This window comes from Bos indicus, chromosome 3 (genome assembly GCF_029378745.1).
Source record: "Bos indicus isolate NIAB-ARS_2022 breed Sahiwal x Tharparkar chromosome 3, NIAB-ARS_B.indTharparkar_mat_pri_1.0, whole genome shotgun sequence".
NCBI lineage: Eukaryota > Metazoa > Chordata > Mammalia > Artiodactyla > Bovidae > Bos > Bos indicus.
This window is the reverse complement of record NC_091762.1, coordinates 15890919-15916408: the sequence shown is the minus strand read 5'-3', so window position 1 is coordinate 15916408 and position 25490 is coordinate 15890919. Positions and strand designations below refer to the sequence as shown.

Genomic DNA, 25490 nt, shown 5'->3' with positions numbered 1-25490 from the left:
GGCCCCTCCACAGGCAATTCTTACATCCCTGGAAGGAAGAGGAGAATCAACATTTACTAAGTGTCAATATTTACTAAGTGTCACATCTCAGCACTAAAGTCATTCATTAACACCACTTCACAAAACTGCCCAGGCAGGCATCATCATCCCCATTCAACAGATGCACTAATGGACTCAAAGATCAAGTCACTGAAGTTTCACCAAATAACGGTCAGTCTCTGGATTTGGACCCAAGTCATAAGACCCAGGCCCCGCAGGCCTAGGCTGCCAGAATGGAGTGGCCTCTGTCCACAGGTCCCAGGACCCTCACTCTCCAGGCCCAGGTGCAGGGCTGGACACCAGAAGGATTGGGAGAAGCCCTTGCAAGTCACTCTCGCCCCCTTTCCCAACTCTCCTCCCAGCTGGAAACGCAACAGGTGTGACCGCACTGGCATGGTCCCTAAGAGCCCTTGGCACTCAGCGGCACGGCTGGTGAACGGGAGGCTGGGGGTCCCCAGAGGCCAGGCCCCTCCTCCTCCTCCCTGGCTGAGAGACCTGGAGTGTCATTCCTCTCCACCCCTGGTTGATCCCTTCCCCCACATTCCTGCAGAGTTAAAGTGCTGGGAAATTAGGAATGCGTGGCTTCGGAGTCTTGTATTGTTTTAGTAACTTCCCATAAAATTGGCCTTCCCAGCATGCTGGGAGAGCTCTTGACCGTGTATGACTCTTTTTTATTCATCACACTGTTCTGGGATCAGCCAGGAGCAGGGAGATGTGACCTTGAAATACGACTCTGACTCAGAAGACCCTAGCAACTTCCAGTGACCTTCAGGAAGTTAGCATTGATGGTGCTGGAGGCATGGAGAATTTATTTGAATGTTTTTAAAATGCAGCTGTGCCACAAACTGCCCCTGGGAATGGGAGGGGAGTCATCTGTCATGGTGCAGCAGAAGACTTTCATGCTCCAGGCCTCCGAACTCCCACAACCTCAGGGCCCATGCTATCCACAGTATATTGAAACTGATACATCTCAAATCTAACAAGTCCAATCCCCACCTCCCATCTTCTCCCCCAAACTGCTTCTCTCAGTCTTCTCCATTCTGATTAATGGAAATTCCATCCTTATGTATTGCTGTTCAGTTGCTAAAAGTCATGTCCGACTCTTTGCAACCCCATGGACTGCAGCATGAAAGTCTGCTCTGTCCTCCACCATCTCCTGGAGTTGGCTCAAATTCGTATCTGTTGAGTCTTGGGCCAAAATCTTGGCCTCATCCTTGACCTTCCCTTTCTCCACCACCTCCCCCTCTATCATACCCCTGCATCCAGTTCATCAGGAAAGGCTTCCTTCCAAAAATGCCAAGGAGTTAACCACTTCTCACCATCTCACTGCTACCGCCTGGTTCTGAAGCACCACCACCCCTCATCTGGACTGTGACTGCAGCTTAACTGGGTACCTTTGCCCCCCGCCATCTGTTCCCATCACTGCAGTCAGAGCCACCCTATTAAATGTAAGTCAGAGTCCGTTACTTCTCCACTCAAAGCCCTCCATCTGCCCCCATTTAACCCAGGGTGGAAGTCAAACTCCTCACCATGGCCTGCAAAGCCCTGCAGTCAGACCCGCCTCCTCTCTGGCCTCACTCCCTTCAAGCTTCTTCCACGTCCCCATCACTCCCCAGCTCAGCCTCGCTGCACAAGACCCACACTGTCTAACACAGCAGCAACTGGGCACGTGTCCACTGCAAGCCTGCAGTGTGGTGAGTGCAGAAGAATTTACTGTATTTCATTTTCAATAACATATTTTAAAAATGACACTCTATTCATTTATTGGAAAACTTTTAAATATATTTGCTGCAATCTGAGTCTGTGAGTCTACTTTTCTAACTGTAAATTTTATGAACTCTGAATACAGATCAGGTATTTCCAGTGAAAATTTCATGTCCAGTTGAAATGTGCTGTAAGATACACCACACTCCAGATTTCAGAGACTTAGCAGGAAGAACAGAATCTAAACTATCTCAGTCATCTTTTGCATTGATGACACATTGAAATGGTAACACTTCTTACTACATTGGGATAAACAGAAAATACCATTAGCATTAATTTCACATTTCTCTTTTTCCATGCTCTAATATAGCGACTGGACAATCTGAAACTCCAGATGTGGCTTGTACTATATTAGTACTGGTCAGAGCTGCTCAGACCATGTCAGGCAGACTGCTGACCCAATGCCTTCAAACTGCTCTTTCCTATTCCCCCAGGGCTCTCTCCCTCACCTCCTAAAGATCTCCCATCAATTGTCACCTTCTCAGTGAGACCGTCCAATGTATTTAAGATTACAAGTTGTTCAGAACGCCCAGCCCTACCATCTCAGCTTTCTTTTTCTTCACATCATTTATTGCCATCTAACATAAAGTATAATTAACATATAGTGTATTGTCAGTTCCAGAGGCCAGGGTTTTTATCTCCTTGGCCTCTTTCTACTATAGCTGTGGTACCTAGAACAACCCTGGCACAATTATTAAAGTGTTCAATAACTATTTACTGAATGAATAAAGTTATTTATTTTTCTCCCTGGGCTCCCTACTCAGCTAGAAATTTCTAAAGGGCGGTGCAAGGCACGCAGGAGGTGCTTGACATGTGACTGGGGAAACAGAGGCAGCTCAGATGAGTCACACACTGAAGACAAAAGCCAGAAGCAAAGATCCTTGAACTGGACCTTGTGTCTCCTGCCCACTGCTGTGCAGGCCGCTCTCCCCACGCCTCCAAGAAAGCCGCCCATCAGCCCCACACTCCAGAGAAAGGTACACTGCCTTTCCTTCCTATCGATTTTTATTCTCCCAGTGAGAAGACAAATCTGTTTCCCCACCGCCAGAAGGCCTTGAGCCACGGCTACTTACATTATAGTAATTAAATCCCTGCTGCTAGGAGGGTTCAGGAGCCGAACAGGCCTCATGCCAAGGGCTGGCCTGCAGGGAGGAGGCAGCAGGCAGGGAGGCTAGCCAGAAGGGTCTGTCTCTCAGCTGTCTCCTGATAGTGAGAAAATCCACTTAGCCACAATGCCTTCGCAGGTTTTCACTCCTCAGTAGGCAGATAAAACCTCCCCGGCACACCTCCCCCACCCCTAAAACACACCCGTGAGCAGCCAAGCACCACTCCACTCAGGGTATCACAGCTTTCTTCCCCTTCACTCCTTAATTCCATCTGGTCCTCATGATCCTCCTCCCTTAAGTGGCCAAATGAAAAATTATCATCAACCTCACTTCTCCCATTTTCCAGATGACAAAACAGAGGCCCAGAAACCAAGTTTTAAGTTTTTTCCCTTCTAGTCCAGGACCTTTCTCTTCACCCACAGTCTTCACTGATGCTCAGCAAGGGCCAAAATCCATGTCACATGCTTTACATACAGTGCCTCATTGAATCCTCACAACTGCCCCCAGAAATAGGGTTAAGCTGAACCTCCAAGGAGAGAGAATCAAAGCACTGGATCAACTTGCCCAAAGCCACACAGGCAGTAGGAAGTTCAAACGCAGATCTGTCATGTGAAAGCCTGCTCTCCTAACACCAGGCTATGCTGCCACAGAGAGGAGGCAGGAGGTGACCGGGAGCCAGATACAAGCGAAGATGGGAGAAGTGAGGTGAGATGGACCTGCGGAAGAGAGGGAAGGGGAACAGGCAGAAGGAATGGGAGACTCAGTCTCAGTTTTATGGGTCAAATCGAGGACTCAAATGTGTGTGGCCTTGTCTCCTACAAAACTCCCGCCATACCTGTCATAGCTTGCTCACCATCTGCTTCCCCCACTAGCCTGGAGCTCCATGTCTTAAGTGCTGAACTCCCAGAGCCAGCCTGGCACCTGTCAACCCTCATGAGTCAAGTTACTCACAAAAGACCAAGGGCCTGTGACGCTGGGGCTGGGGTGGTCCTGGGATAAACTGGGAGCGGGACCAACGGTGGGGGAGATGGGGTGGGGGGCAGGGGTCACTGGACTGTTCATGGAATGGGCCCAGGGAGATGCCTGCTGGCCAGGCCAGGCCAGAAGGTCCAGCCAGGAAGGGTCACAAGGCCGGGGACTCTATCTAGTCCTCTGGGTTTTGGAGACTAAGGCTGTGTTTGGAGTTTTCAGGTTGTACAATGAGAAAATTAATGATAAAAACCAGCTGGCATTGCCTCAGCCCTTTACCATGAGTTCGGCACTGAGTCTCATCTCATTGGCTCCTCATGGCCCACATCATCATCCCTATTCACAGATCTGAAGACTGAGGTTCACAGAGGTCAACTTTGTCACCTAGGTCGCACAGCCAGGAAGCTGCAGAGCTGGTACAAGAACACCAAGGCACGACTATTGACTGCTCAGCTGACCCCTCCAGAGCCCGCAGAGGCCGTCCTCAGCCCCAGAGCCCAGTCTTCCCTGTCAATGTGCCTAGGCCTCTTGAAGGTTCAATAGACCCCTGTGTCCAAGCTGACATCCTCCCCTTCTCTCTCCTCCCCTCCACCCCTTCCTCCAGAGCCCAAATCATCCACTGAGGCTCCGAGGAGGCTGGAGAGACAGTGACAGTGGGCAAGGGAGGACAGAACAAGAACGGCTTTTTGGCTTGAAGGAGCCCCAGGCCAGGAGGTGATCTGCAAAAACATGTCTGCCACACAAGGCATGCATTTTGCTGCTTTGGGGTTCGAGCTCCAAGACCACCACTTCCTGGCTGTAAGATCCTGAGCAAGTCACCAACCTCTCTGGGCCTTGGGTCAGTCATCTGTAAAACAGGGATTGTTGTGAGGATCAGATGAGTAGGCCCTGATGTATGTTCATCGTCCTCTCCTCCTCCATCTGCTCCTTTTTACACTCCTGACTAAGAGCGCTGCTTTGGAGTCTTTTTTATGAAAGGGGAAAGAAGTTTCCATTTTGTAAGAGCGGGGCATTCTGCTGAGCTGCTGAGAACAGATGCATTATAGATGGTCCCCTCCACCCTCGAGGAAACCCTCATGACTCAAGCTCCATCCTGGACTTGCTCTCCACTCACATCAATTTCATTTCACTCTTGAGGGATCTCTCCATCGCTGGCACACAGTCTTGTACCAAAATGTCCTCCCCCCCAGCTCAGCATCATTAGCCCCTCAGGAGCAGGGGAGAGCGTCTTGACAGAGCTGAATGCTCAGTCCAGCCCAGAGCAGGAAGGGTAGGGAGTCATGGGCCCAACTCTAAAGGGTTTCTACAATCCCATGGCCCCTGAACTCTCAAAAGAAACAGCATGGCAAAGCTGGCCATGGAGCAGTGTGGACAAAAGAGCCCCCAGTAGCCAGGTCTGTGCCAAGTTGAATCCTCCACCTCCACCCTCAGCAAAAGGAATTATAATCCCTCTTTCCAGATAAAGAGACCACTGCTCAAGGTCACACAGTTCAATAGCACATGACCAGGATTTGAATCCAGGTCTGTGTTGAAAGTCTGAACCCTTCTAGAAAGAGAATGCAGACACGTTTCATTGACGAGTCACCCCTGTAACTGACTTGCATCCTTAAGGGCATAGACCTTTGCTCTCCTGGAAACTAGAACAGGACCTGCCATACAGCAGGAGTTCAGTGGGACTAAACCGCAGAACTCCTGGATTCCACTCACAATGCTGAGTGGCCTCGGACAAGTTACATGACTTCTCTGGGCCTTGGGGTCCTGTAAAGGGGAAGATGGTCTCTGCCCTCTCCTCACAGAGGTGGGAGGCCTGTACAGGGGCCATGGCACGCAGGCTGGCACACCTGGTGGGTCCGTGGAGCTTGACCCTTGAGGGAGCTATGGTACCACACCAGCTCAGATACGCCAGCGGCTGTCCTCAGAGGAGGCCTCTCCGGGTCAACCCGTCAACGCCATCCAGCTCTGAGCCCCTCCACAGGCAGTAACTCAACCTACAGCAACGGGCCCAGCCGAAGCCCTCGTCCTGGAGGAAGGTGACATCACCTCTGTCCATGGCTCTGGGCATCCCCACTTGTGGGAGCTATTTGGGGACCGGCTGAGCAAGCCAACATCCTCCCCGATGGAAGCCAGAAGAGAAAGAAAATGGCTAAGCCCCAATTTGTTAAAATCGGAAATCTTCTTAAAAGGGAGAAAAGGCTGTGCAAAAATCCCTGCTGGTGGAACCTTGCGAGGATGCAGGCAGGTGCCAACTCAGGCAGAGGCGCTAGGAAGAACTGCCATTTGTTGGCAGCTCGGGGTGTGCCAGCCACTGGGCTGGCCACTTACCCAACCATTATCACATTTAGTTCTCACTGGGCTGGCGAACGCCACTCTCTCCATTTACAGATGGGGAAACTGAGGCTCAGAGACTTTGAGTCACTGACTTTATGGCCAACAAGGAACTGGGAGCAGCAAGGAACTGGGCCAGCATTAGCCCCCAGTTCAGTCTCTCCCCAGCTGCCCACGATCAGCCAGATCACCTGCCTCCTCCCCTTCCTTGTCTGCCAGGGGGCCCTGGCCAAGACCCCCAGCTTCCTGGGCTTTTCCATTTATCAGCTCAAGCTAAACACCAATGATTCCTGAAGATGCTGGCTGACCGGTCTGGTGCTCATGAACCCTGAGGGGCAGGTACCAGCCCATTCAGCTACTTGGGGAGCGTCCCATAAGACAGTTTCCTGTTCACTTGACACTGAGCACAATGCCTGTCCTTTAAGAAAAATGCCCAACACGCTGCCTCAAAAATAACAGATGCCAATTTGCATATTATTTCACACATCATTTGCATGTTGTTCATTTAGTGTTAACACGGCTCTGCTCAGAATACAACTCTAGTTACCTTGCGACCAGGCCTATTGAAAAAAAAATGGCTTCCATGTGGGGCGAGCCCCAATCCCCTGGTACATCCCTCCCCGACCCAGCTGCTCTTTCTGCTCCTTGACGCCTGGGTGGGAGAGTTACCACCTGCCAAAGCAGAAAGGGGGCTTCCCAGGTGGCGCTAGTGGTAAAGAACCCACCTCCCAATGCAGGAAACGTAAGAGACGCAGGTTTGATCCCTGGTTCAGGAAGATCCTCTGGAGGAAGGCATGGCAACCCACTCCAGTATTCTTGCCTAGAGAATCCCATGGACAGAGAACCCTAGCGGGCTACAGTCCATAGTCGTAAAGAGTCAGACATGACTGAAGTGATTTGGCACACATGCAGAGCAGAAAGGGTAGAGAGAACTTTTTTTAGGGAGATTGATTCACAAGCCCCTATGACCTTTTGAATTCAAGAAGGTACCCCATTGCAAGTGTTGAAGGAAAAAAAGCTATGTTCCCTTGAAGACACATCAGGCAAGCCTTTCTTTTCTTGCCCAGCTCTATCCCAGGAAGGCTTCCTGGCTGGCCCTCTCCCTGTCACCCCATGCTCTCAGCCTCATTCTGCCTGGTCATCGTGTGTCCCCCTGACCTTCCTCCAGGCCTCTCAGCCTCTGGCCTGGCTCCCTGGGCTTATTTTTGATCTCTCTCCACCTGTCCGGTTTGTAGGTCCACACCCATCGAGTTGTGCCCAGGCCACAGACTGCTGACGCTGAGTGTAGAGTAACTAGGTCCCATGAGGGTAGAAGGCTCCAAAAGCCCAAGCCGGGCCACAGCCGCAGCCCCACCTTCCAGGGGACAGCCTGCTTCCCTCTTCTACAGACTTACCCACAGGGATCCAGTCAGAAACAGGACGCAAGGTGAAGCCGTTTGATTTCAGGAGAAGGCAGCATTTCCACATGTGTTCACCCCTTCCAGAGCCCCTTTCTACAGCCACCTGTGTGGAGGGTGACATGTGCCCCCACATCCCCATCTCCCCCGTGGCTCTCGGGGTGGTGGGGACTCTGGGATAACAGGAGCATCTTCTAAACACCGCTCTCACAAAAGCAACCACTGATGGACGTCGGGGCTTAGTGTATGCCCAGCTCTGACCTGGGTTCCATGTATGCTATAGGCAGGCATGGTTCTCTCTGAACGTCTGCGAAACCAGCCCCAGGTTCAGGAAACTCCCTGAGGACCCACCACTAGGGGGTTGCTGAGTCTAGATGCGAGCCCAGAGCCCACAGCCACAACTGCCATGCCAGGCCGCCTCTGCCAATCAGTATCACCTCTACGAAGAGCTGCGGGTATTCTGCACTCGAGCCCCTGGCAATTATAGTTATCAACTAGATACTAAATCCCAGATTTTCCTTTCCTCCCTACCTGCCCCTGTGGACAGCACATGGGGGATAACTCCATGCTGCCCCTGCTCTTCCCCCTCCCCACTCTGCACCCTCTACCCTGGCTGCCAACGTTCTCACTCTCAGAAAGGCCCGCTGTCTGCGACCCTGCCATCTTGGTCTGTCTAACCCTTCAGGGGACATCCCACCTCCTACAGGGAGCCCCCCAACATCTTGAATGACTGCCTCTTTCCTCAGCACTCCCAACACCACTGGCAGAAACCACAGCCCAGCCTGGGTGGATCGCAGCTGGGTGCAGGCCCAGCACCCCTTGAGGACAGGAGCTGGAAGACTATGGCTTGGCATCTTGGTGATAATGCCGGGACAAATGTATGTTCAGTGGAATCGGAAAGTTTTGGAGCAGGAAAGGAGCTCAGCATCCGAGTTCAGCCCTCATTTTTAAGCTGGAAAATCAGAGACCCAGAGAGGTGACAGGACTGGACAAAGGCCACACCAGAAGCAAGAGGTAGAGGGACCTCTACAGGGCTCCTTTAAAGCAGAGACAGGCCTTCCTTGAACACTAACTGCTGCTGACGAGAGCTAAATAAGAAGTAGGAAACTGGGACTCACAGAGGCAGAAGAAAGTTCTAGAAGCAGGGATGGGGAAGCCCTTGAAGTTTCCCTCACTCAAATCCCCAGAAGAGGTCTGTGGTGGGGTTTGGAACAGAGAGGTGAGTAGGATACTGGGGACCTGAGCTTTCATTCTAGACCCCTCTCTCCTCACACGGGCAGCAGGAGTTAGCCGCTTAACCCCCCACAGCTCAGTTTGCTCATCTGTGAGCTACTGCAGACTGTAATGACTCCCAGGGCTGAGGAGGGGATCCTGAGGAACGAACATGGAAATCCCTCGTGAGACGCAAGATGCTGAGCCCGCACGGGTCACCCCAACGAGGAGCCCTGAAGTCAGAGCTGGAGAAGAGGGAAGGAAGGCGACGGGGAGCACAGAGGAGGGCCCGGAGGCCAGGGAGCCCTGCTCGGCAGCGTCCTGCTGACTCTCAGAGGGTGGAGGGCGAGCTCTGCAGGGCCGCAGCAGGAGCCCACCCGGTCCAGGCCTCAGCAGGATACACTCCTATTCTTCCTGTAATCCCCACACCCTCTGCCTTCTCAGCTTTGCCAGCATCTCCCCAGAGCAGTATTACCAGGCCTCCGAGTGAGGAGGCAGCGGAGGAAAGACCATGGACCTGTCCACATGTCACCCTGGACTGAGGCTGCCTCCAGGGCCCCGCCCCCTTGCCCTGTGGGTCCCTGCCCCCTTGCCCACACTGTGTCCTCTGGGTACCTGCACTGGTACCCGCCTTCTACCAAGCCCCTTCTCGCCCCTTGGTAAAACCTCCCATTCCCACATTTTGCATCACAGCTCTCAGGCCCATAAACCTTGGTTTGTCTCTTAAGAATGATAAGCAATTTCTCCAGCAGCAGGCAGGCAAGCAGAAAGACCTCAACTTGGGACTCTAACGGCCCTGGGTTCTTAATCCAGTGCTGCTAACCACCAGCAGCGTCAGCTTGGCCCCGTGACGTCACCTACGAAGGGGGCTGCGACCACCCCCTACCTCCAGGACTCTCCGGTGGAAGGTGACCCAGTGTGGCACGGATGCTCCCTGCCTCCCTGCTCCTGTCACCCAGCACTCATGGCCCCTGCAGGGCCAGCCCCAGAGATGAAGCAGGGTGGTCCCTGCCCCCAGCTCCCCCTTCCATCCGTGCTCTCTCGGATCCCAGCTGAGCTCCTAGGGGTAGAATGACAGGGGAGGAGGAGGGGCACCCCAAAACCCAACAGCCTCCTCCGGACTTTCCTCACCAGAAAAAAAGGCATGAGAATTTTCCTCCCCAAAGCTCCTAAGAACAGTGCAGTCTTAGAATTCCCCACCCTCATTATTTAAAGAAGACTAGGAGGCTTTCTTCTTTCTCTCTCTCCCTTTGGGGTTTTGAAAGAATGAGAAGAAAAACAGCTACGAATGAATGAACGTGCTGGTCCGCCTGCCACTGAGCTGAGGAAGGCAGTATTTAATCAGTACACAGCCGCCCCTCACCACCCCTTCTCTCTCTCTCCTTCTCGCTCCCTCTCTCTCCCTCTCACATACTCATTTTCTCCCCCAAATGTGCTTTACAAATAACTGCAACAAAGCCAAAGCTCTCAGTTCTGATTTTACATCTCCATCCGGGCCTCAGCTTCAACAGAGGTTACTCCAATTTCTTTTCATTTTGTTTTTCTTTACCTTCTATGCTTTAGAGCAGATCTTTGTGGACCCTGGCCCCACAAATCCCCCTTCCTGCAAGCTCAGTAAGGGAAATACAAGGCCACGCACCAGACTTATAATGAGCCCATGCAGCCGATAAATGCCCCAGCGATGATGCCAGGGCCAGAGCAGCAGGGAGCGCTGCCTGTGGGGAAAGGAAGTCCAGATGTGTTATGAAGTCTTTCCCCCGGGACAGTTATAAATAGTGTCATGACATGCAAAGGAGAAGCATATATAAAAGTTAGCTGTCCCTTCTGTGGGTTGCAAACGTTTGACTCGTCTGCAGACTGTCCACCAAGGTTATAAATAGCGTCACCACCACCCTGGGTGGGAGAACAGGCTGGCTTTCACACTCCCAGAGTCTCTCTTGACCTCCTTGGGCCAAGACACTGGGTGTGACCTGTGATCGTAAAACATATGCCTCGGGCCTCGGTGGCTGGCTCCCCGGTGCCTGCTTCCAGCCAATCGCTTATAGAGTCTCCTGGGACTTCCCTGGTGGTCCAGTGGCTAAGACTCTGTGCTACCAATGGAGAGGGCACAGGTTCAATCCCTGGTCGGGGAACTGGATCCCACATGCTGCAACTAAGACCCGGCGCAGCCAAATAAATAATTAAAAAAAAAAAAAGTCTCCTGCCTTCTGCTCCCTGTCCCATAGGGAGGCTCCAGGGAGAGGAATCTGACCTTTTCCTACCTTCCCAACATGCTGGAAACCACAGACATGAGTACCCTGAGGCATCTGCTCCCAAACACTGGACATCGCCCCACAGTCACCCTCCTATCCCAGAGCGGCTCCTGGGTCTGGCAGGAGGTGTAGACCATTCACCCAGAACCCAGCATCAGCTGCTGGTCTGCAAACAAGCCCTCCATGACAGGGAGGGCAGGAGAACAGAAGAGCTGGGACCAGTGAACCCACTCAATTATTCCAGCTGGAGGCTGGGGGCAGACCTCTGTGAGGTCACCAAAGAGCTACCAGTGGGCCCTAAAGGACCCCACTCTCTTGGAAGGACCAAGCTCCCCAGGATGTGCAGAGAAGCCTGCCTTTCTCAGGCTGGCCTCCCACAAGGCGGCCTGAAGAAAGGAAGCCACGCATGAGAGTAGATAGGGCAGCCCGGGGAAGCCCAGCATACCCACGCCTCCACCCGTGGCCTGGGTGACCCCAGCAACAAGGCCCCCAGGGGAGAGGAAGAGCAGAGAGGCAGGAAGCTGGTGGGGAGGGTGGGAGCAGGGCACGAGAGGATAGGGGATGGGCTCTGCCTGTGAGGTGAAATTTGGATTGTGAGGCCGGGGGTGGGGAAGTGGTTTGAGGTTGTGCAAAACACCCACTCTGCTGCCCCAGCATTTTCCAGCCTCCCCGGGGCTGACCCCACCGCCCAACACCGGAGGTCCCTGAGACACAAGGCCAATGATGACTCCCCTGCTGGACGGAAGCACCAGCTCAGGCACCAGCAGGATGGCAAGGTGGGGAGGGGGCAGCCACCAAGCCCCCAGCTCTCCCTGAAAGAGCACAGCAGTCAGTGTATGATGCCGGAGCAGGTGTGGCTCAGACCGGCTCTGGAGGAAAATAACGCATGCCAAGAAGGATCCCCACATCCTCATTCCTTAACCCTGACCAGCACTAATGCAGTATACTAAGACTCCTTCCTCAACAGGATATCTAGACCTGGCCCTGCCGTGGGCTAAGTCCTCAAGGGTGAATCCACGTGTAAAGAAAACACTTCACCCTCATTTGGCTCGGGAATAACCATCAGGAGCCATGGCCTGGGTGTGATCACAAACAGCTCTCCTGTTACCTCAGCCCATCTTCCTTTCCCATCATCACCTGTGGCTTGTGAGAAGGAGGCCAAGGACCATTCCATCCTGACTTCTTTTACTTCCTTGGGCTGTCACCCTTTAGCATGAACTGACTATGCTCGGGGTCACGCTGTTTCTTCTAAGAGAGCCAGGCCTCTGTGGTGAATTCCTCCCCCAGTAACAGCAGACAGAGACAGGCAAACAGGAAGGCCACAGCCCCATGAAAAAGAGCAGAAAACTACAGAAAGCGGCAGCTCAAACACAAGGTTAGTAATCTTCATCACTTAGGGAAAAGAAAGTGTGTCCCTCTCCCTAGGGCCTTTGGGTGGGAACTGTAACCATCAGGACAGAATAATCCAATCTGTCCATCCTCCTGCTTCCACACCAGTCAGCAAACCAACCAGACCCAGAGTTCTCCAGCAAAAGAGGCTGTCAGCCATCCATCCCTAGGGTCACTGACTGTCTCTGAATTCCCCCAGCTGGTGATTCTTCATTCTGACCTAAACCCTCTCATCACAACAGAATCTGTTTTCTCTGCAAGGCTGGGGAACAAAGGTTCACCTCCCCTGCAACAGACCCATGTTATAGGTGGTTTCCAGGCTTCCCCGGTTGCACTAGTGGTAAAGAACCTGTCTGCCAATGCAGGAGACATAAGACACAAGGGTTTGATCCCTCAGTCAGGAAGATCCCCTGGAAGAGAACAAGTATTCTTGCAACCCACTCCAGTATTCTTGCCTGGAGAATCCCATGGACAGAGGATGTAGGTGGGCTACAGTTCATAGCGCCACAAGAGTCAGACACGACCGAAGCGACTTAACATGCATGTATGTGAATCAGAAGATCCAGCCCATTCTCCGAAGTTCTCGCCTTCAAGACAACTTCTCACTCCACTGACAAGTCTTGGTTCCAAGCCTATCAAGGCCCCAACTAATTCCAAAGCCAGAGCTAGATAACAGAGGAAAAAGACATCTTTTTTCCTCCTATCATCAGTAACAATAACAATAGGTCCTACCTGGACCACCCCACTCTCCCCACTTGACAGCTGGGGAGACAGGCTCGAAGAAGCTACATGGATTGTCCAGGATCACACACTGGAGATGGCAGAGCTGGGACTCAGACTCTGCTCTGCTTCTTTGAAACAACCCTATTTGCCTCCAGGAGAGGAGAGACAATAGCTGCCCTAACCCCGTCCTAGGCCCATAAGGCCTGACACAGACACCCAGAAAATACTTGTTCCATAATGACTCAGTGCCTGGTGGATAGAGGATGGGAGGGCTGGTAAGCAGGTGAAAGTGAGCCCTGCTCAGCACACCAAGACCAACCCCAAGGTGCACAGGAAGTGGCCACTTCATTAGCTGAGGCAAGCAAGACTTTCTGGGTTGCTGCTGCCTTCCATGCATCCATCAGCCAGAGGGTCATCAACTTCAAATTAGGCAAAGCCCAGCCCCTTGGATCCCCTCAACTTTCCTTTGCTCCAGAGTCTGCTTTCTCGGGCTCTGGGAAAGCCCCATTCCCTGAATACTCCAGCAGGGAGCCACCTGCTCCAGCAGCAACCCTCCCACCCCATCAAGACAAATGTGCACAGACAGATCCCACACTGGGAGCTGTCTCAAGGAAGAGCCATTCCCCTAAGAGCTCAAGGGTTCACTAAAAGAGAGGGTACTGGTCTTGCCCCTTCTCCCCACCCCTCAGCACTTGGGCCTGCATCAGTTTCCCCCAGCAAGGGCTCCTGGTCCCCAGGGGGAGCCTGGAGGGGGCTGGGGTTGTGCCCAGAGTGGCTGTCAGGCCTGCCGAGGCCAGTGGCCCCCTCTCCTGGAGCGCCCAGAGGGAGAAAGCAGCAAGCAGAAAGACCTGCAGACTCAGAGGCTCATTACAGGGAATGACTAAGTAAGCTGCGATTCCAGGGGAAACCCCGCTCGCTCCAGCTCACTGAGGGGCTCCAATCCTAGACCTCCAGAGTGGGAGCTGCCCAGAGCTGGGGCAATGCCCTCTGAGCAGCCAGGACCTTCCACCTGGAAGTCTTCATTCTGGCTCTTCAGGCCATCTGACAGGTCTGCCCCACCCCTTTCTAGAGCAGGCCGATCTGCCCATCCCCTGCTCAGAGAGCGAGAGGCTGGGAATGGGGGAAATCCGATCAGCACCTCCCAGGTTTTTGTGGCTGGATTTCAACAAGGAATGTGACAGTCTCGCAGCAGCTGTGCCCAGCCTGAAACAAGCTCTATTTGAAACCCCCAACAGCTGAGCCCCTCCCAGCTACCCGCTGGCCAGCCTAGCCACCCCCTGCCCAAAATGACAAATAAGTAGAGAAATCCAAGCAACAAGCAAGCATGCACACACACACACACACACACACACACACACACACACACCCCAACAAGTAAACTGCGGGTGAAGGTAGAGTGGGGGAAAAAAATCCACTTGCCCAATGACTCCCCAGGTCTCCAAGCCTTCAAGCTCGCAGCAGGAGGGCTCCCAGCAAGCAGAGCTTTGACAGAAATCCACCTTCCTCAAGCCCCACTCCCTTGGAGGACGCGATTTCCAAGCCCGCTAGGGGAGGGAAGCCCCCTTCTCCGCATGGGGACTGGACAGAGGCTGGAGCAGCGGGGCCAGCTCCCTCGATAAAGCCCGTGCCGCCGCCGCCGCCGCCGTTCTCCATCGGGGCGCGCACTCACACACTCGCGCACACACTCATCCTTATTTATCCCCGAGAAGAAGGAGTTGGGGTGGGAGGGGAGAACTGGGGCTGAGCCGGGGGCGCGGGCTCTCGGGGACGCCCGGGAAACCCTGTCATTCCATCCCAAGGAGAGGCACTCCCCCCCACCACCACCCCCCTCCACCGCCGCCGCTGATGCCAAGGCGGCGCCCATCTGCTCTGCCCGGGTAACACCTGTAGCCATTTTTATCAGGGGGTGTTTACGAGGCAGCAGCAGGTTTATTCTGAGTCCTCTTTCCTGAGGGAAAGGACCGCTGATTTCCTCCCCCTATATTTTTACCCCATGCCCCCCCCTCCCCAACACACACACAGGAGACGCCAAATCACCGGTGCTTTTCTATTTTGCCCTAAGTCTCTCAGGGAGGAGGAGGGAAATGGAAACTTAGGAAGAGAGGGAGAAGACAGAGAAGGGACTGGCATGGAATCCCCACCCCCCACCCAGACATTTATTTCTTTTTTATCCTCAGGAAAATGGAGTGGAGCAGGGAGGGGAGGAGAGGAGGGAAGTCACAGGAACTGGCAAGCACATCAAGGCAGAGTGTAATTAATTGGTGCGTTAAGCTGCTGGGTTATGCTTTAGTACGAGTGAGCCAGGAGGAAAGATGATTTCTCAGAAGGGATTCTTTAATCCTCCCTAACACAGAGTCTGCAAATTAGACACAGTGTGTGGGGATGTCCCCCCTCCAAGGGAAGCAAGGAATGAATTCTCCCGGGATTAAGCAGGAAAACCATGGGAAGTTAAGTGTTCGATATAATTGAGCAAACGCCTCTCCCCACCACCACCATCTCTCTCTCTCTCCCCCAATCTCTCTCTCTCTCCCCCACTCTCTCTCTCTTTTGCTACCTACATATTCCTTTTGTTCAAAGGTATAAAGAGAAACTGCAGCCCCTACCTTTGAGTACAAACCCCAAGAGAGCTCGGTCTCTATCACCATAACAACAATTCCAAACATCCCAAAAATCAGAGCATAGTCACTCAGTCGCTTCCTCTTTTCAAACAGGGCCCTCCTGTGTCCCAGCTTATAGCCAATGTTTTGGTTTTTCCGCTTGTTGGCTTTGGGGAAGGTGGCGCTGCTGGCGGTGGTACCGGCATGCTGGTGGTTGTGGGTGGCATTGGGGTGATGGAGCAAGGTCTGGTGGGCATGGTTGTCCTCCCGGGAGGAGATGATGATCTCCGGGGGGTTGCTGGGGCTGAAGAGCTGGAGGGGTTGGCCCTCGGGCTCAGCCTCAATGAGGTTCCTCCGGGAGGCGCTGAGGCGGCTAAGGGGCTTCATGACCCCCCCGCTGTACTTGCAGGAACTCATGGCGATCTCCGTGAAGGGGTTGCTGTCCCGCCGGTGCACCAGGGGGCTGGCCTGCCGGTGCCTGCCGCCTCCACCAGGCCCACTTGTGGCTGTGGAACTTGGAGAGTGGCCAAGCAAGTGGTCATTGAGATTGAGCTGGCTGCCTTGCCTGGAGGAAGGGTGGAGGATGGCGGTGGAGTTGGATGAAGGGGGGCCCCTGAAAGCAGTGGGAGAGGAGTGTAGCAGGCCAGGATGGACAGGCTGGCTCTGGAGTTGGGTGAGCTGAGATAGGGGATGCTGTGGCTGCTGCTGCTGCTGCTGCTGAAGCTGCGGAGGCTGAGGCTGCAACGGGGGTCCTGGGGGCTGCTGGGGGGCTGCTGGTGGTGCTGGCGGTGGTGGCGGCGGCTGCTGCTGCTGCTGCTGCTGCTCATCCCCGGAGGATGGACAGGGGCACTTGGGGTCTTCATCCAGGTCCCCCACCCCAGAGTCATGGAAGTGCCCAGAAGTGTCCATCTTGGGGCCGGGCTGGATTGCCTGCAGCACAACCCCCCACCCCAAAGCCACCCTCGTTCCAAAGATGTCCTCAAAGAAAGCCAGGCATCCAAGCTCCCCCACCAGAGTGTCTTGGCTCCAGTCCTCTCTCTTTGGCTTGCTCCGGTTCTCTGGGGCTGCCTGGAGTCCAGACGCTGCCACTCAAGAATGCATGGTACTGGGCAGGGAGGGAGGGCAGGAGGGGAGCTTGGAGAAAGAAGAAGAAGGGGGAAAAAGAACTCTGTCTCAGGAGGTGGTCCTCTAGGAGCGTGTGAGGCCAGGCTCAGCTTCACTCCTCGCTGGCTCAATAGCTTTGCTCTCCTCCTCCTGCCACTGTTATAGGGTAAGCCAAGCCCACTTATTAGCAGCTGGTCTCATTGGCTTGGCTTAACTCTCCAACCACCTCCTAACTCCGCCCCCCGCATAGGCTCCTCCCCAGAGGAGGGGCCTGCCGCGCTCCGTTCCCAGCCCCGGCGGTGGCGCAGCGAGGGCTGGGAACTGTAGTTTCGGCTCCCCACCCGGGAGCTGAGCAGCTGCCCTCTTTTCCTCTGACAGGTATGGCAGAAACCCGTCAGCCCACGGCGATACGGGATGTATGCGCACGCGGGGTGGTGGCGAAGAGGAGCAGAGGTCCTCGTACGGAGGGCAACTGTGCACCCTGATGCGGCGGCAAGAAACAGGAAGTTATTAATGGTCGGGGTCTACGATAGCTTATTTCACACCTATTATCCAGCTACAGCCTCCAAATACCAAGGAGGCGGGAAGTTTCCATTTCACAAACTGATGTTCAGAGACATTGAGTAACAACTTCAAGGTCACAGAAGCAAAGGTCACATCCTCCTGACCCCAGGTAGACACTGAACTGCCTGCAATATGTGTGCAGGAGCATCTGTTATTTCTAAGCCTCACAACAACCCTATGAAAATGATGTCATTATTCTCCTTCTGCAGATGAAAATCGTTGTTTAAAAAAACCACTCAAGCACAGATAAGTAACTTGCCAGATGTTACCCCGTTTGTAATTAAGAGTAGTAGAATCTGAACCCAGGTCAGTCTGAACCCACAGCCCCTATACCATCTCCCAGGATGCCTTTCTACTGTGATGCTCAGTGCAAAGTGGTGGCTCCATAAATGTGGCTCAAATAACGAGTGGGAAAGAGCCAGATAGAAGTTGTGGAGGAAGAACTGGCCTCCCCAAAGCAGGATGTGTGAAATGGACGATGGCTGCCACTGGACCTGGAGTCACGGGAGGGTCTGGCAGGAAGACTGAAGACCCCCGTGGTTGCTCCCCACCTGATCTGTTCCATGGAGCTCTGAGAGAGCTGGGAACAGCTGCTGGCTTCCCAGGTTCAGAACCATCATCAAGTATTTATTAAGCTCCCACTGTGTGCAAAGGGAGTTCCAAAGAAATGGGACCCTGCTGAATTCATTTCCATTTCTAACTGCAACTGACTTAGAGATCAGTGAAGAGGAGGCCTGGGATTCCCCAGGCACACCTGGGGTTTTAGGAAGGCGATGTCGTCCTACCTGGCTCTTGGTTCCCCATCACCCCTTGGCCTCTGTCTAGCTGCTTTCCTGGTAGGAAGGGGGAAGAGTAGGAGAGCCACGCACACATACACACACACAGATACACATATGCAGGTGCACATATATACATAGGTGTGCACTCAGTGGTCCATAAACGTGCACACACACAGTGAGGTTTTAAAGCAGTTCTGAATGGTGAGCGGCAAGTAGCCAGGTCAGGAAGGGGCAGAGCTCCCATCAAAAGAGCCCGGAGTACCCTTCCTATGCCAGTTCTCACCTCTCCAATCCCCTATCAGCCCTAACAATTGACAGTTAAGCGTTACTTGTAAGCCACAACCCCTGAAACCTCAATAATTACAACTACAGACAATACCTTGGTAAGTGTTATTATTATTGATGACATGGTAACACTGCCCCGCCCCTGCCACTGCAAGTCGTAACACAGGCTCAGACACAAGCCTGGGGTCTCATGTGTTTTCCCACAACCATGCCAGCCCACCAGTACCCCTCCCACACCTCCCTCCCTCCAGCATGCCCGGCCTGCCCTCTCCTTTCCCTCTGTCTTCTTGGTTTCCCTCCTTCCATCCCCAAACAGAGCCACCTGTTTTGTTCAAGGCTCCAGATCATATACTTAGGCTTAATGATTTCATAACAAATTACCATTACTGAGTTGTGAGTAGCAGAAATGTGCTGTTACTATTGCTTCTCAGTGCTAGACACAGCATCTGGGCTGTGAAAAACCAGTTTTTAGGGACAGACTCCAGGTCTAGGCATGTCTGTGCCCACTCCACCACCATGATCTGTCTTCTGTCTCAGTTGACCTTTCTGGATCCCCTCCTGCTTCCAGGTCCCCTGGCTGTGCCATGTGGATCGAATGGGGACTGTTAGAGTATGTCCTTCTAGCATGGATGGGGGTGAGAAACACCTGGCAGATGGGAGAACTGACTATACAGAGCCAAATGTCAACTGGAGATTCATCTGGAAATGGGCCAGAACTTGAAGGCTAATGCCACTGATGCAGCTCACGCACTTCGATACAGCTACCCTGTTGGAATGGGAAGAGAACAATATCATGGTTAGAGCTCAGGCTCTGGAGTCAGGCTGCCCAGGCTGCCCCTCTCTGTCAGCCAGTGGCTGTGTGATCACAGGCAGGACAACCACCTTCTGATCCCTGTCTATAAAATGGGAGTGATAGGGTCCCTATATCATGCAAGTCAGTAGGAGTAGGCTACCTCTTCAGACCACACATGCAGCCCAGAAGCTGTGCTGCAGCTGGCTGGTACTGGCTTATAAAACCCAACAGTGTATTTCTCTTCCCAACTCCATGACCAGTGATGTTGCATTGATAGCTTGAAATCCTTGCTGTTGGAAGTGTTTACACCATAGTAATTGGCAAATCTTGCAAATCAAGGCTGACTTTTCCTGAACATCCAAACCCACACCTTGAAGGACAGGCTCGTCCTTCACACGAATTAGGCCTCTTAAGACTGAAAGGGGCTTCCCCGACAGCTTAGCAGGTAAAGAATCCACCTGCAATGCAGGAGACACTGATTCCATTCCTGGGTCAGGAAGATCCCCTGGCAACCCACTCTGGTATTCTTGCCTGAGAAATCCCATGGACAGAGGAACCTGGTGGTCTACAGTCCAATGGGTCACAAAGAGCTGGGCACAACTGAGTGACCAAGACTGTAAAGAGGAAGGCCAAGGGAATGTGCTGGAGTTTCTTAGCCCAGAGAGGACAGAGAAAGTAAACAAGGGCATGCTCACCAAACCCAGTAAGGCAGAGGTGGCCTTTGGCCATAGCAGCTCCACCTCGGGTGTGCTGCCATTTCCCCCTGCCCTCCTCTCCACATTCATCCTGCACCACTTCCTCCCTTAAGTCCCAACACCATATATGGTTCCTCCAGTCTATAGTCAGTCACTCAGTCGTGTACAACTCTCTGCACCCCTATGCACTCTAGTCTGCTAGGCTCCTCTGTCCACGGGATTTTGTAGGCAAGAAAATCGGAGTGGAATGCCATTTCCTACTCCAGGGGAGCTCCTCCAATAAGCCTCCATGCCTTTGCCCACGCTGTGCCTTCTGCCCAGCATGCCTTTCCAGGACATCTTCATCTAACACATTGCTTTTTGCCCTTCAAGACATGGCTCACAGGACATCTTTCTGAGAAGCCTCTCCCAAGCTCCTCGTATTCAGAGCAGGGACCCTTCTCCTGTGTGTTCAGTGCCTGTGCCCACCTCTATCCCTGTCTTTGTCAAGCCCTAGAGCTATTATCTCTCTGCATGTCCCTTTGTCCCTAGACTGTGCATCCCTGAGGGCAGGAACAGCATCTTCTTCACTGCCACACCTGCAGCTCTTGCCCAGAGCCTGGCACACAATAGATGTTTAATAAAGGTTCACTGAACTGAACTGAACTTGAAAGCTTGGAGAGGTCATTTGGAGGCAAATAAGAGGAAGTCATATTGCTTTCTACAACAAACAATAATCACAATTTCCCCATCAGTAAAATGAGTGTGATAAAAAAGAGTTCAAAGATCACTCAGCCTTAAAATCCTATAATCTGTGGTCTCTGGAATTTGTTACCCCCAAAAATGTAGAACTGACTGAAAATGGGTTTAGAAAGAGTAATGATATATGATTTATATGGCTGTCTTTCCCACTAAGCTGTAGAGTTCTTGAGCCCAGAGAAGGGGTCTAATTTTTTTCTGTATCCCCAACACTGAGCAGGGTATCTGGCCATGGATGTCCTCATTATAGGTTTGTTGTATGGATGGATGGATGGATAGGTGAATGGGTGAATGGATAGATTGGTAAATTGGCTGGCTGGCTGAACAGACAAATAGGTGGATGGATGGAGTTCAGATGATCTACAACAACAGACAATGGTGGGATTTTTGAGAAAGTTTGTGGTGGTTAAGGGCTAACCGTAACCTTCCAGGGATGAAAGTACAAAGATCAACCACACTTCCTCAGACCCTGGATGATTGGGTTAGAGACAGCTTTGAGCTGAACTGCTGTCTAGCCCATCCAGGTTCAGTCATTACTGTGTTCTTACCTAGGAGTTTTGTTGCTGAATCAATTAATGCTTTAAAAATAAAAACAGCCCCTGCGTTTTCATAGCACTTTATAGTTTTCCAACTGCTTTCACATAAAGTACTCCATTTGCACTTCCTGGCAGCCCTGGAAAGTAAGCCAGGAAGGGTTTATCGCTCCAGCCTTTACACTCTCACCCCCATAAACTAAAATGCAGAAAGGCTGAAGTGACTCGCTCAAGTTCGTAAGTTAGTCATGGATTTGAACCTGGATCCTTCTGACCCCAGACTCATGCTCTTTCACGCTCCCCATTCGTGCTTCCTGGAAGGCCGCTCCAGCCCACTCAGTGTCCAATCCCACTGGAATTTAAGGAAAGCACAGTGCTGCCTCCACCCAAAGCCTTCCCAGACACCCCCTCCTCAGCTTCTCCCCCCGAGTTTGACACCATCTCCCTCTCCTGAATTCCCTTAGCACTTTATTTGTATCTCTCTGGGGATATTTTTCACCCCTTGCCTTGTATTGGAGTCCTCTGTATGCATGTCTTTCCTCCCCTGTTTTTAATTTACACCCACAAGCAGCTCGGTGACAGGAGCCTGTAGTGTGAATTGTAAAACACACACACAACACCACACCGCACCGCACCTCGCACCCAGACTGTGTGTTGAACTGGGAGGTGAGTGAGTGAACTGATGCCTGAGTGAGAGTCCAGGGCACTGTGACCCTAGAAACAGTGCTTACCTCTTACCTGCACCCCTGGCCACTGTGAGGTCCCATCTGTAGGTGTAGATCCCTCATCCGTGCTTTTCTCTGAGTCCCTGAACATCCAGACCCAGGACAAGGGCTCTCCTAACTCAAGCCTACTCAGCCTCCCCCAAGCCATGGCAGAAAGAGTGAGGCAAGACCATAGCACACCCTACCTGCTTCCAGGGCACCCACCAGCCGCTCTTAGCCATCTACGGCAGCATATACCATCTCCTCCAGGATCCTGCTTTGCCGAAGAAAAATTGAAACTTCTGTGCTTTGCATGGATCTCGCTACAAAAGAGATGTACGGCTTAACATCTCATGCCCTGGTGCATTCACTGAAAGCCTGCTCTGTGCTTGTGTGGTCCCCATAAGCCAGTGAGGTTGAATTAGTAGCCCCATTCTACAGATGGGGGAACTGAGTTAAGTTCCAGGGAAGTCAACTGGCTTTCGCTTGTTGTCAAAGAAGGCAAGAGGTCATGCTTTGAGCCAAACTGGACCATCCACTTGCAAGTCACCTCTCCACTCAGTCACCGCCACCGGGCTTCGTCCCCTTCCAGAAGACAATTCCTCCCGCCCTCCACTTCTAACCAGGTTCTCCGTGAAACCCCCTCTGACAAAAGGACCTGGGGAAGTTTCATAAAAGCAGCTTCACAGAGAAGGGTGAAGGAAGGGTGACGATTCTGCTCCAAAAACCGTGTGGCCGGCGGGGCTGGTTCTGGATGCGAAGAGAAGACAGAGTGAGCAGGCAGGTGGCGGAGCCAGAGGAGCCTCAGGCTGGGACTCCAATCTGTCTGCTTTAGAGCCACCGTCTTCCTGCCAGTGACCACACGGCACCACTCTGAGCCCATAAAGCTGGACCCAGTCATGCCTCCCTCCACAGTCGTCTTGTGAAAATCGAGACACATTTTTAAATGCTTCTCCTGACCCTTTCTCCATGGCTTTGGTGTGAGAACTCGCTGTTCTGGCCAGATGAGTCAGTCTGGATGGGTTTGTTTTTTAGAGGAGTTAAAGGTCTCTGGGGCTTCCCAGGAGGTGCTAGTGGTGAAGGACCCGTCTGCCAATGCAGGAGACATAAGAGACACGGGTTGATCCCTGGGTCGGGAAGATTCCCTGGAGGAGGGCATGGCAACCCCCTCCAGTCTTCTTGCCTGGAGAATCCCATGGACAGAGGAACCTGGCGGGCTACAGTCAAAGAGTCAGACACAACTGAAGCAACTTGGCATGCACAGAGGTCAAACAAAAGGTGCTGATATGATCTCTGGAAAGAATGCATGAGATAAGGGTACAGGGCACCAGCATCTCATCACCATGCTGCCTGGCCAGGCTCACAGGGAGCTAGGATAAGGGCACACACTTTGCAAACTGTAAAGTGATACATAGGTCGACTGGGAAAGTGCAAGGGCCTTGGTTGACTTTGGTGGCTGGGGTGGAGCCCATGGAGACCCATTTGGCCAGGGTTCAGCATCTGAGCCTCATCCCTAGAGTCAGGGCAGGTCCAAAGGCCAGTCTACTGAGGGCTAAGTCAGTGGAGGGGTAGATGTGTCCACTCCCAGCCCCACACTGCAGTGTAGGTGATGGCATCCTCCCCGCTGTCCCCGACTAGACATTCAGCTTCCTGCGGGTGGAATTTCTGTCTATTTTATCCACTGCTGAATCCCCCGTACCTAGCACAGTGCATGCTCTCAATTAAGATTTACTGATTAAGTCCATTTCCTGGTCTCAGTCCCAAAAGGTCAGAGGAGAAAAAAAATTACCTCTAACAGTTTCCCAAACCCAGAACTGGCACCTGAGCTGCCAAAGAGAAGGCCAAGAACCAGGGCAGCCCAGGGCCCCAGGCACTCTGTAGCCTTGGATGAATGGCCCTCCTATAGTTCGGGTCGAGAGTGGAGAACAGGTCCCCAGAGGCTGGCTAGTGACTTGGGCCCCAGGCTTTTGAGCCAACCGATGACATCAGCCCTTCCCCAGACTCCAGTTGACCAGTGGTGGCTCAAGCAGGAAGGTCGTGGTGTCTCCCAGCCCAGCTCTGGCTTTGAGATTGAGGCCACAGCCTATGCTCACCCGTCACCCACCTGGGGCACGGAAACCAGTGGCGGGTTTGTGAGGAGTGTGGAGACCTCTGCTGGTGGCATGTACACATAGCACTGCACTCCAGGCCCCTTGGGAAGCCTGGAGGGAGATCCCCAAACAGAACCACGCCCTTAACCTTCTGCCTCCTTCCTTGGAGACCCAGGAACTACATTCAGTGCCAGGATTCACCTCTGTGAACGTTTTGAAGAAGTAGCTCCTATTTGGCAGGTTCCTCGAGCTGTTTCATCATCGGAAAAGAATATATTACCACTATTATCTTCCTAAGGAAGCCAGCATAAAATCGCTGACTGAGAGGGCTGGAAGGAACCACAGAGCTCGAACCTGCGTCTTTTGCGTTGTTAAAGCAGGTTCTTTACCACTAGCGCCACCTGGGAAGCCGGCTTTCTTACTGACTCCACCCCATACCCAAGCTCCACTCCAAGTCGCTGTGACTAGATGGGGAAAAGTCCCCTGTCCCCACACCACCTGTGCAGGGCAAAGTCAACAGCCAAGGCCTCTGCACCCAGCACTTTGATATGAATAATGCAAAAGGGCAGGCATCTCGCTGCCTCCCTGCCTTCCCTTGCCTTCCTCCTCTCCCGGTAAAGGTGAAAACGGGAGGGTTGCTATGGACACTGCGCTCAGGCTCTCCCTCCTCAATAATAATCCCGTAGCCGCCCTCCCTGCTGGAGTCTGTTTCTAATTGCCAAGCCTCAGAGGCAGGAGGAAGCCTCGCAGGAGGTACCAGGCAGCTGGAAGAACCCAGGGATTAGACAGGCTAAGGGGGAAGGACACAGTGACAAGATGGAAATCACTTGAAATTGGAAGCAACAAGCTCAACCTTTGTAGGTAGATCGACAAAACCAATGTCGATTTAGCCAGAATTAGAAAAGCATTAGTGTCTTAACAGGATCCCCATCAAATCAGACACTTAATCACTGTGGCCAGCGTCTCTCAAGCAGGATTCTGAAAGGAAGAGGGGGAGAGGCGAGGCCCCACAGCTGTGTGTGTGAGCCGTGTCTGCAGGAAAGACCTTGACAGGCTTCTTGCTCTTACATAAGAACAAACATGAGTCCAGGAGCTTCTCTGAGCTCAACTCCTGGGCCCCCTGCTGCCCTGTAGGCAGAGGCATCCCAACTCCCTCCTGCCACATAAGCCCCTTCATTTATCCTCCCCAAGAGATCAAAGCATCATCACCATACTGGTTTCCCCACCATGGGAACAGAGCTTGCACTGCCACCCACCCATTAGGATCCCACCAGGTGACAGGAGCACTGTCACCTCAAATCCTGTCCCTGCCGTGAGAACCAGAGCATATCACCTCTGTGAACATGCCCTCTGAGAGATCAGGATACCACCGCTGCTATTACTGTCCCCATCCTGAGACTAGTGCTCTCTTCCGGCGTTGGGCTCTCCACCA

General features: G+C 52.9%; 1 protein-coding gene across 6 annotated transcripts in view; it reads right to left on the bottom strand.

Annotated features, from left to right (window-relative positions):
* KCNN3 (potassium calcium-activated channel subfamily N member 3) overlaps positions 1-25490 on the bottom strand; it is a 235065-nt gene that overhangs the window by 158100 nt on the left and 51475 nt on the right. For 2 of the 6 annotated variants that reach the window (XM_019954331.2, XM_019954337.2), the window contains exon 1: positions 15780-18660. The exons of 2 other annotated variants lie outside the window; for them this stretch is intronic. In XM_019954331.2, coding sequence (XP_019809890.2) covers positions 15780-16682 — 903 coding nt within the window. In that variant the 5' untranslated portion in view covers positions 16683-18660. Of the gene's footprint in view, positions 1-14595; positions 14869-15779; positions 18666-25490 lie in introns of those variants that run through there. 2 more of the 6 variants (XM_070785477.1, XM_019954350.2) reach the window with 2 other exon arrangements.